General features: G+C 42.9%; 1 protein-coding gene across 1 annotated transcript in view; it reads right to left on the bottom strand.

Moving 5' to 3' along the window:
* LOC121850034 (protein FAM193B-like) overlaps positions 1-12,195 on the bottom strand; it is a 29,631-nt gene that overhangs the window by 3,347 nt on the left and 14,089 nt on the right. Inside the window, exon 2 of the mRNA XM_042339936.1 lies at positions 6,209-6,439. Coding sequence (XP_042195870.1) covers positions 6,209-6,439 — 231 coding nt within the window. The remainder of the gene's footprint in view (positions 1-6,208; positions 6,440-12,195) is intronic.

Raw genomic sequence — 12,195 nt, 5'->3', positions numbered from 1 at the left:
GATGAGTATGTGGGTAGTAGTTATGGATCAGCTGGATCCGGTTCCTGTGCATGGTGGAGCTGGGGAGACTGGCAAAGAAGGCATTTGATAAGTCGAATCGGGAGGTGACGAACATATGGACAATCTTTTTCGGCTGCATCTGGGGCAAGGTATGGTCTGAGGCGGGCAATGTGGCGGCGGTGGAGAAAGGCAGTCCTGGTCAGGGACCGGATATGCAGACATGGATAGCTGTGGGTCGAACCTGACGCACATTGGTTCGGTAATTCTGAGGGTTAGATGGGAGCCAATCAGTATGGTTTCTATTTTGTCAACATTTAGCTGTAGGAAATTTTTGTTCATCCAGGACTCTCTCAGACAAGCTGAGAGAAAATCAGCAGACTTGGAATTGCAACTGAAGAAGTAGTTTTAAGTTTACCCCATATCTGCGGATGACATCGCCAAAAGGGCGCATATAGATAATAATAAACCTTGCATTTGATATAGCTCCTTATCACATCTTCGAGGCATCTCAAAGCGCTTCATAGAATATACTGTAAAGTGAATTGACTGTATATTTTGTGGGCAAAACACAGCAGCCAATTGGACACAGCAGTGTCCCACAAACTTCCTCCGTTAAACAATGAAGTATCTGGCGCCTGGGCCTTTGTGTACTGCTGCCGCCCATTTATTCGACGCTACTGTGGGCGGAGCAGCTCCGGACATGCACGCGTAGTGCGAACAGGAAATAGGCTTTGCTTCACTCCGAGGCACTGCTGTTGAGATTGTCTGTCTGTGTGTATTTGCGAGTGTGTGTCTCTCTCTGAGTCTGTGTGTGTGTATGTCTCTCTGTCTGTATGTGTGCATGTCAAAGATGGACTCATTAACACAGCAGAGTCTTTCGCAGCGCATGCTTATGGGAAAACAGGATAAGAGGAACAAACTAGGAGATAACCCCTGCTAAATCTGCCCTGCCTGTCCTGTGTAGTTTGCAGTTTCTCAGACCTAAGATGGCATGAGGCCGGATTCTTCTATATTCCAAAAGAGGCCTGCTCTACTTGGTAGAAAAACATTAACAGGCCAATACTAGGAACCATTAGGGCATGATTATAAAGTTATAGCCTTATCTGCTTTACTTTTGTTGAATGCTGAACTGCTGTTTATGCTAACGAAGCAAAAAATATCAATCTTCAAATGCACTTTTTGGGAAATCGTTAAAGATTTGTAACCTACATTGAATTCATTCACAGACTAGTTTCCGCTTATTTGGGAGAGTTAATACTTGATTTTATATTCAGAACCTAGGCGAATAGAGTTATCAAAGTTCAATCCTGTGCCTTCTACAGCAATCTCCCATTTTTAGATCATCAGATATAACAAACTTCTAAACCCTGTACTTCCAAATATACAAATGCGACCAACAGGAAAGTTAGGGGATGGAACTACAAAGCTAAATCACAGTACAAAATTGCTTGTGCTTTTTGACTAGCACCAAATAATTGACAATACATTTTTGGTGAGGATAGACAGAAGATGTGGTCTTAAAGAATTCCCCAAAACTTTCTGTAAAATTTGTTGTAAATATACTGAGGCAGTGGAAAAAGATTACTGATGCCAACAAAGCATAACAAGTCAGGGTTAAATAGTGGAGATATAGGGATAGCTAAATATTTTTGCTTCAGAACAACAACAAGATTCCATTTATAGAGCGTCGGGAGGATGTCCCAAAGCGCTGGACAGTTGGGTCAGGACCCAAGCAGGGGGGAAATGGTCAAGGTGAGGGGAGGGAAGGGAGGGGGCAAGGAGGGGGTAGAGAGTTGAGAGGGGAGCTGAAGACACGGTCAAAGAGAAAGGTCTTGAGACCGGCCTTGAAGGAGGAAAGGGAGGAGGCGGCGAAGGCACTGGGGGATGGAGTTCCAGAGCCTCGGGGCTGAGAGGCTGAAGGCCCGGCCACCGATGGTAGGGCTAGGAGAACAGCGAATACTAGTGCAGCACAGCCTTTTAGAAGGTAAAGCAGGTGGAAGAGTGTCTGTGATACAATTATGTTGTCTGAGAAAGGTTCAGGATTGATGGACTCTCTTTCCAGGAAATCAGTTCTTACTGCAATTCTGGTTTTCTTATTCCACCCACAAACAAATCCTCAAAGATGTCTTTTGGAATCAACAGACAGATTTTATTTAGTTTTGCGTGGGTAAGCGTTTTGGCTTTTCATATGGAATGCCATTGTAACCAAGGCTTAACTAAAGCATCCACATGCTCTACATAACCATCTATTTTACATGAACATTATTTTATTGCCTAACCAAACATCCAATAGGAGTCTCAATGCATCAGCTGTTCTTTAAAAATACAGTGAACCCAGGTTTACCAGACAGGAATTCGCATGTCACCCTAGCCCTAGCATGCCTTACCATCCTTTCTGGCCTTCAGTGGTCGAGGATATCAACTTTGACTCAGTTTGAAACCCGCAACAGGAGATAGCTTACTCGCTGGATTCAAACAATTGAATAACAATTGAATAACAGCGTTTACCTGGATTTTTCAACACTGGAAAAAGCTAACAGTAAAAAAAAAAGAAGCAAGCCTTGGGAGTCCTGTAGCTTAGTGGTTGGAGCACTCGCCTCATAAGTGAGAGACTGGGTTTGATTCCCAGCAGGGTGAAACCTTGGGCAAGTTTTGCTTATTCCACATGCCTGATAATAATCCCTCAAGAAAAAAAAAACAATAATGAATTGGTCACTTCAGTCCACGACTGTTTGTGAGACACTGCTGTGCGCAATTGGCTGCCGCGTTCGCCCACAAATTCACTTTACAGTGTGTTCTGTGAAGCGCTTTGGGACGTCCTCCCGACGTGAAAAGCGCTATATCAAATGCAAGGATTATTATTATTATAATTGAAGTCCCCCATTATCACTACTCTTGGTTTTGCATGTTTCTGAAATCTGCTTGCAGATTTGCTCGTCTATCTCCTTCCACTATTTGGTGGTCTATAGTATCACTTAAAAGAGTAACAGCTCCTTTTTCTGCTCCTTGACTCGACTCTATTTTTGAACTCTCTAGCACATCGTCACTCTCCAGGGCCGTAACTGTGTCTTTAATCAATATTATCAACCCCCTCCTTTTTTCCTTCCCCAAGCCTCCTGAATACGTTGTAGCCTGGAATATTCAGCCCCCATTCCTGCCCTTGTTTGAGCCAGGTCTCTGTTATTGCCACGACATCATAACCCCATTTCTCCCTCGTCTGAACCCTCCTTTTTCTGGATTACTACTGATTACATTGCTAATCGTCTCTCCCAGCCCTCTATGTAACTTGTTTGTCCTCTCTAATGCTGCATCCTGATTCCCTTTCCCCCTCGAAATTAGTTTAAACTCTTCCATCCTGTGAGGACATTGGTCCCAGCCCTGTTTAGATGTAACCCATCCACCTTGTATACATCCCACCTATCCCAGAACAGGTTCCAATGATTCAGGAACCCAAAGTCCTCCTTTCTGCACCATTTCTCCAGCCATGGATTCATGTGTTTGATCCAGCTGTTTTGATATTCACTTGCATGAGGCACTGGGAGTAATCCAGAGATCACCACCTTTGAGGTCCTACTCTTTAGCTTTTCCCTAGTTACTTGTAGCATCTCAGCCCTTTTCGTTTCCCCCTAAGTCATGTATCCCAACATGAACCACGACTTCTGAATGTTCCCCTTCCCCCTGTAGAATGTTTTGCACCCATTCTGTGATGTCTTCAACCTTGGCACCAGGGAGCCAACATACCATGCAAGAGTCACGTCTTTGGTTGCAAAAACGCCTGTCTACTCCTTTCACCATTGTGTCCCCAATGACAATTGCATTCACACGCTTCCCTGTGTCCCCCTGTGCATCCATTTGCATTTGACTCCGCTCCCTAGAGGTGTCATCACCGTGACCGGTATTCAGTACAGAGAACTGGATGTGAATGCCACACTGTTAGGGGATTTCTGCACTGCCAGTCAACTCTTCCTACCATGCCGGGTAGTCACCCACTAACTCTCCTTCTGAACCCTATGTGGCTGTGGGGTGACCACCTCCTGAAACGCTCGATCCATGAACTCTTTAGCCACCCGTATGCTATGATGCCAGCCTCTCCTTGAGCTCAGAAACTCTGACCTCAAGCTCGAGCAGCCGGAGGCACTTCCTACACACGTGTCCAGAGCACGCAAAGCTTCCTGGAGTTCCCACGTGGCATACATTATGCATGCAACCAATCTCAGCTGCCCTGCCATTCTCCCAGACATGCTTTATATTATTGTAATATAACATATTTTATAATTCTGAACCTCTTTCCCCCTCTGCACCAAATTCCAACTCTCACCAAATTCCTTAACAGAATTCTCACTGTTTCACCTCACTCAGTTCGCTCCTCAAGCTGCTGGTCTCTCTGCTCAAGTTGTAATTACACTTAACCAGAAATTCTGGCTTCCCCATTGGTCCGGCCAGCTGAGGTTTTAATATACGTTTTGATTCAGTCAGACTAGCCAATGAGCAATGAAGACAGGGATTCCCTCTCCACCTCTCACTGACCATGGGGCACTCTTTGATGCTTTGTGGGAAAAAAACATGGCTGTTAGACCAAATCCTGGCCAATCAATGCTTGCTTTACAAACATCAGGACAATTTGGAATCCATTCACTGCAGTTGCTGAATTTAACCAGCTAAAATTATGAGGCTTAAAAATTACAAACACTGGCAAACACCTCACTGTTTCCCAGGAAGAACAATTCTGCCCAAAAGGCCTTTGATTTCCAGAGTTAGCAGATGTTGCATGGATAGAAACTCAACCACCAGTGACTGTTCTGCTCCTCCAAGTCACACAAACAAGCCATCCTAGCTTCCAGAATCTACAGTGCCTTACAAGAAGAGTACTATGGACCTGCCTGCCTGGTTCAACAACAATGAATTACATTTGTGTAGCTCCCTCCACATCAGGAGGATGTCCCAAGGCACTAGACAGTCAGAGATTTGGACTTGAAGGAGGCAAAGGAGGGAGCCAGGCGAAGGCACTGTGGGATGGAGTACCAAAGAGTGAGGCGGAGAAGCTGAAAGCCTGACCACTGATGGTGGGATAGGCAGGGGAAGGGAACATGGAGTACGCCGGAGCCTGCTGAACAGAGGAAGCGGACAGGTTGATATGGCTTCACTGCATAGAGATAGGAAGGAGCAAGGCCATGGAGGGCTTGAAGAAGAGGACAAGGATTTTGAACTCTATCCTCTGGGGAATGGGGAGCCAGTGGAGCCAGGTGAGGGTAATTGGGTCACGGAGCCTGGTGCGGGAAGCAACATGAGCTGCAGAGTTCAGGATGATCTGTGGCTTGTGGAGGGAGAGTTGTGAAGCAGACAAGCACAAAATTGGTGCAGTCAAGCCTAGATGTAATAAATGCGTGGATGATGGTTTCAGTGGACGGAAGGGTGAGGTAGTGGTGGAGCTGAGTGATGTTATGGAGGTCGGGAAAGACAGAGCGGGTCATGGCATGGATGTGGGGTAAAAGGACAGTTGAGGGTCAAACAAGACACCAAGGTTCTGGATTGGCTCAATGGTGTTTTGTGTGCATAACTGGATGGTGATGCTGTCAGTTCCTGAGGTGTGGAGGTGCTGGCGGAAGCCAACAGGAGAGCCTCAGTCTTGTTTGACGTTCAACTGGAGAAAGTTAGCTCTCATCCAGGACTTGATGTCTGACAGACAATGTCAGGACAGCAGTGGTCCTGGAGTTGGAGGTATTGGAGTATGGAGACCACCACAGAGAATCGACTCAATTCCAATCTTCCATTGACAGGTGTGTCAGTTTGGAATCAACTCAACCGCAAAGAGATCTGATTATCTCCCCCTCTCAGAGGATAGTCACTACTTGGTCATTGGATATCTTTCAGTGGATATCAGAGGAAACTTCATTCACTCGGCTTCCATCCAAGAATCCATGTAATTTAGAAGTGCTTGGCACTAGGTAACAAATGGAATAGTGCTTCATTGCCTCCCAAGGATCACCACCAAATAAATTACTGCATTAAATGAAATCAACTTCATCAACAATACATAAACTACATTCTGAATTAAACTGCCCTAATTTCCACAAAAAAGTTTTCCTTAACCTAAAAGCACTTCATACATTTGCAACTATTCAGTTGAATACATTTCCGCGGTCCAAAGGAATCCACAGCAATATACTTAAAAAAATTTCAGCAAGACTATCAATAGAATTTTTTTNACCATGAGGGTCTGCTCAAGAATGGATCGTTGCTCCTCTTCCTCAACTCTTCTTTGACAGGTCTGACATATCCAGAGAGGCATGTGCTCCAAAAGGGTGTGTGCCAATGTGGGCACCGCATGTGCCAGTGTCTTTAGATCCGCAATCCCATTCGGTTGCGTTCCCCAGTCTTTACGTTCGTGGTGGCACAACAAGCAACAGTCCTGTGCTGGATGATGGGCTGTGAGGGATGGCTGAAATTAAATAACCATCTTGTTTAAAAGTTTTTCATTAATTGCCTTACCTTTAAACAAAGACAAGATTTACAGTACTGCTTTCCCCCTCTAACATGAAAATAGGGCATCTCTGCTGCACTCACCAATAATGAAAACAAAAAAGTTCAAAAAATTAATAAAAAATTATAAAGCATAAAACATCTGACAGCAGGACTAAAAGCAGTAAGTATTTCAATCTTCTGAACCAGTTGACATGTAGATATTTTGCTCTCATATATATGGACATAAGCAACCTCTGATTAGTTGTGATGATTTGAGGAGGGAGTTCAAGGAGCTGGGAACTAAACTGAAACAAAGAACATCAAAGGTTGTGATATCAGGTTTGCTGCCTTTGACATGTGCAAATTGGTACAGGAATAAGCAAATTAGAGAGTTGAATGCATGGCTGAGGGAATGGTACGGAATGCAGTTTCATTTTATGAGCCATTGGAATCAGTATTGGGGGAAAAGGGGTCTGCTTCAAAAAGATGGGTTCCACTTAAATCGGGCTGGGACAAATGTCCTAACCGAATACACAGGTAGGTAAATAAGGCTTTAAACTAGTAAAGGTGGGGGGGGGGGGGGGAACAATTAGAAATAACCGCAAGCCAGCAGTATTGAGAAAACTAAAGGTGGCAGAACAGAATAGTGAGAGAGATAAACAGAATAGGTCAAAGAGGGGTAAGAACCTCAGTGAAAAAGATAGGGCATCAGAGAGTAGGGGAAATGGTAAGAAATTAAAATCGCTATATCTGAATGCACGAAGCATTCGGAATAAGGTAGATGAATTAAAGGCACAGATAGATACAAATAGGTATTATCCAGTAGCCATTACTGAGACATGGTTACAGGGAGATCTAGGGTGGCAGTTAAATATTGCGGGGTTTTCAGCTTATTGGAAGGATAGACAATGTGGAAAATGAGATGGGGGAGGTAGCCTTGTTAATAAAGGATGGAATAAAAATAGTAGAGAAAAGATTTCAAATCAGATAACCAGGATGTAGAGACCGCATGGGTAGAATTACAAAATAACAAGGGGCAGAAAACATTAGTGGGAGTAGTTTATAGACTCCCAAACAGTGATCACAGCATAGCGTAGGGTATTAATTAGGAAATTAGAGGAGCATGTAGAAATGGTAATACAGTGGGTGATTTCAATCGTCACATAGATTGGGAAAACCAAATCGGCAAAAGTAGGATAGAGGAGGAGTTCATAGAGTGTATGAGAGATAGCTTTCTGGAACAGTATGCTGAGGAACCAACTAGGGGACAGGCCATCCTAGACCTTGTTTTGTGTAACGAAACGGGCTAGTCGGTAATATAGATATTATGGCTCCTCTCGGGCAGAGTGATCATAACATGATAGAATTTAGTATTAAGTTAGAGAGCGATGTAGTCAAATCCGAAGCAAGGGTCTTAAATTTACATAAAACTAACTTTGCAGGTATGAGGGAGGAATTAGCTAAAATAGACTGGGAATTAGATTAATGGATATGACAATAGACCAACAGTGGCAAACGTTTAAAGATGTAGTGCAAAATTCCCAGTGGTCACATATTCCCTTGAGGAATAAGAGTACCACAGGGAAAGCAGTTCATCTATGGCTAACTAGAGCAGTTAGAGAAAGTATAAAACTAAAAGAAAAGGCCTATAAAACTGCCAAAAAGAGTAGCAAACTTGAGGACTGGGAGTGTTTTAGGGACCAACAAAGGAAAACCAAAAACCTCATTAAGAATGAGAAAATGGATTATGAGGGCAAGCTAGCTAGGAACATTGAGACAGATTGGAAGAGTAATAAATACATTAAGAGGAATAGGGTAGCAAAAGTAAATGTGGGTCCATTACAGGTAGAGACAGGAGGAATTATAATGGGGGATAAGGATATGGCAGAGTTCCTAAATAAATACTTTGCTTCTGTCTTCACATTAGAAGACACAAGAAGTTTACCAGAAATAGAGATGAACCAAGGGGCTAATGATAGGGAAGCAACTTAGGGAAATTTACATTAGCAAAGAATTGATGCTAGGGAAATTGTTTGCATTAAAAACTGACAAGTCTCCTGGACCCGATGGTCTGCATCCTAGGATTTTAAAAGAGGTAGCTCATGAGATAGTGGAGGACTTGTGTCGGATCTTCCAAAATTCTTTGGTCTCTGGAACAGTTCCCAATGATTGGAAGATCGCAAACGTCACACCACTATTTAAGAAGGGTGGGAGAGAAAAGATGGGGAACTACAGGCTAGTTAGTCTGACATCAGTGGTAGGGAAAATTCTAGAATCCTTAATTAAGGATGTCATAGTGGGATACTTAGAGGATCATAATATGATTAGACAGAGTCAACTTGGCTTTACAAAGTCATGCTTAACAAATCTTTTAGATTTTTTTGAGGACATATCAAGTAGATTAGATAAGGGGAAAATCAGTGGATGCAGTGTATTTAGATTTTCAAAAGGCATTCGATAAGGTGCCGCATAAAAGGTTGATCCACAAGATTAGGGTTCATGGAATTAAGGGCCACGGAATATTAGCATGGACTGAAGAATGGCTAACGGGAAGAAAACAAAGAGTAGGGATAAACAGGACCTTCTCAGATTGGCGGGATGTGACTAGTAGAGTGCCACAAGGATCAGTGCTTGGGCCTCAACTATTTACAATCCACATCAACAATCTAGATGAGGACATCGAACTTAATGTATCCAAATTCGCAGATGACACTAAAGTAGGAGGGAGAGTAAACACCAAGGATGACATTAAAAAAATGCAACGAGATATAGAATAGGCTAGGTGAGTGGGCAAATAGGTGGCAGATGAAGTATAATGTAGGGAAGTGTGAGGTCATCCACCGAGGTAGCAAAAACAGTAGAGCAGATTCGTTTTTAGAAAGGGAGAAACTAGATAGTGTTAGCGTTCAGAGGGACTTGGGTGTCCTTGTACACCAGTCACAAAAAGTTAGTTTGCAGGTACAGCAAGCAATTAGGAAGGCTAACGGTATGTTGGCATTTGTTACAAAAGGGTTAGAATATAAGAGTAGGGAAGTATTGCTGCAACTGTATAGGGCCCTGGTGAGACCGCACCTAGAGTATTATGTGCAGTTTTGGTCTCCTTATTTAAGAAAGAATGTACTCGCCTTGGAGGGTGTACAACGTAGATTCACTAGGTTGGTACCAGGGATGAGGGGGATGAGTTATGAGGATAGGTTGAGCAATGTAGGCCTATATTTCTCTAGAATATAGAAGAGTGAGAGGTGATTTTATAGAAACCTATCAGATTATCAAGGGGCACGACAGAATAGATAATGGGAGACTTTTTCCCCTGGTTGGAGAAACTATAATCAGGGGTTACAGTCTTAAAAGTAGGGGTAAGCCCTTTCGCACTGAGTTGAGGAAAAACTTGTTCACTCAAGAGGGTAGTGAATTTATGGCATTCTCAACCCCAAAGGGCTGAATTCACTGTCGAATACATACATCTTCCATCTCACCGGATGTGGATCTCACGTTGAAGCATTTGGAGGTGGTTTTGTTGATGAGCATTTGGATTAAGGTACATCCTACAATGGCTTCATTTTGATGAATTAGGACGAAGCTTGACAGGTCATGGAGCCAATCTGGATGTGCTGGACAACTATAAATATGTTACCAGCTGGGCACTGCCCATAAATGCTATCGAGTCAACACTTGCTGATCTGATTTATTGCAGAACTAATTTCCTGATTCCATCTTACCTACTGACACAACCATTTTAATATATTTTGTATTCACATTCATGAAGTAATATTCATCTGCCTAGTTACCAAGTTTCTAAAGATAATAACGCTTGCATTTGTTAAAATGATTTTCACGTTAGGAGGATATCATCAAAGTGCCTTGTAAGGTTCACAGTGAAGTCGAGTGACTGTTTTGTAAACAAACGCAGCAGCCAATGCAGGCATTAGCTTGGCTAAGGTGGAAATATTCTTCGAATCAGAAGGTTGTGAGTTCAAGCCCTTCCATCAGGATCTTATAGTCCAGACTACTCACTCCAAAGCAGTGCTGAGGGAGTGCTGCTTTCTCGGAGATTCTGTTATTCGGATGAGATGTTAAAACAAGGTCATGTCTACATATTAAAGTGTTTTTCTATTCAAAATGAGAAGAGTTCTTCCCAGTTTCCTGGCCAACAACCCCCAGGTTAAAACAAAATGATTATATACTTCGTGACTGTTTGTGTGACAGTCGCCACATTTCTCTACAAAGTACAGTAAATTTACAGTTTACAGTAAAATCCTTAATCCTTTGACATGTTTTGATGGTGTGATAAAATGTTACATAAGAACATAAGAATTAGGAGCAGGAGTAGGCCATTTGGCCCCTCGAGCCTGCCCCGCCATTCGATAAGATCATGGTTGATCTTCAGACTGAACTCTAATTACCTGCCCTATCCCCATATCCCCTAATCACTCTGTTTTTTAAAAAAATCTATCAGTCTCAGCCTTGAAGATATTCAAGGACTGAGCATCTACAGCCTTCTGGGGTAGTGAATTCCATAAATTCACTACCCTCCGAGTGAAGAAATGTTTCCTCAACTCTGTTCTAAAACGCTGACCCTTAATTTTAAGACTGTGACTCCTGGTTATGATTCTCCTACCAGGGGAAACAGACTCTCAGTGTCTACTTTATCAGCCTTTTAAGAATCTTATATGTTTCAATAAGATCTCCCCTAATTCTTCTGTACCCTAGAGAATACAGCCCTAGTTTATTCAGCCTATCCTCATAGGTCAGTCCCCTCATTCCAGGAACTAACCGAGTGAATCTACGCTGCACCCCCTCTTAGGCAAGTATGTCCTTTTTTAAATAAGGAAACCAAAACTGCACACAGTACTCTAGGTGCGGTCTCACCAAGGCCCTATACAGTTGCAGCAAGACTTCCCTACTCTTGTACTCTAAACCTTTTGCAATGAACGCTAACATGCCGTTCGCCTTCTTAGTTGCTGCTGCACCTGCAAACTAACTTTTTGAGACTGGTGTACAAGGTCACCCAAATCCCTCTGCACACTAACACTATCTAATCTCTCCCCCTCTAGAAAATAATCTGTTTTTCTATTTTTTTCTACCTACCTAGGTGAATAACTTCACACTTCCCCACATTAAATTCCATCTGCCACCTACTCACCCACTCCCCTAGCCTATCTATATCCCGTTGCAATCTTTTTGCATCATCCTCAGAGCTTACTCTCCCACATAGTTTATTGTCATCCGCGAATTTAGATACGTTACATTCAATGTCCTCGTCTAGATCATTGATGTAAATTTAAATAGCTGAGGCCCAAGCACTGATCCTTGTGGCGCTCCACTAGTCACATCCTGCCAATTCGAGAATGACCCGTTTATCCCTACTCTGTTTTCTACCCATTAGCCACTCTTCAATCCATGCTAATATGTTCCCATTAATCCCGTGGGCCTTAACCTTGTGCAATAGCCTTTTGTGTGGCACTTTGTCAAATGCCTTTTTAAAATCTAAATATACTACATCTACTGGTTCCCCCTATCTAACCTGCTAGATACATCTTCAAAAAACTCTAAAAGATTAGTTAAGCATGACTTCCCTTTTGTAAAGCCATGTTGACTCTGCCTAATCTTGTTATGGTCTTCCAGGAATCCCATAACGACATCTTAATTAAGGACTCAAGAATTTTCCCTACCACTGAAGTCAGACTAACTGGTCTATAGTTCCCAACTTTTCTCTCCCATCCTTCTTAAATA

Source organism: Callorhinchus milii, unplaced genomic scaffold (genome assembly GCF_018977255.1).
Source record: "Callorhinchus milii isolate IMCB2004 unplaced genomic scaffold, IMCB_Cmil_1.0 Scaffold13, whole genome shotgun sequence".
In the NCBI taxonomy this organism is placed as follows: Eukaryota; Metazoa; Chordata; class Chondrichthyes; order Chimaeriformes; family Callorhinchidae; genus Callorhinchus; species Callorhinchus milii.
Note: the sequence above shows the minus strand (reverse complement) of the source record. Positions and strands in the feature narration are given on the sequence as shown.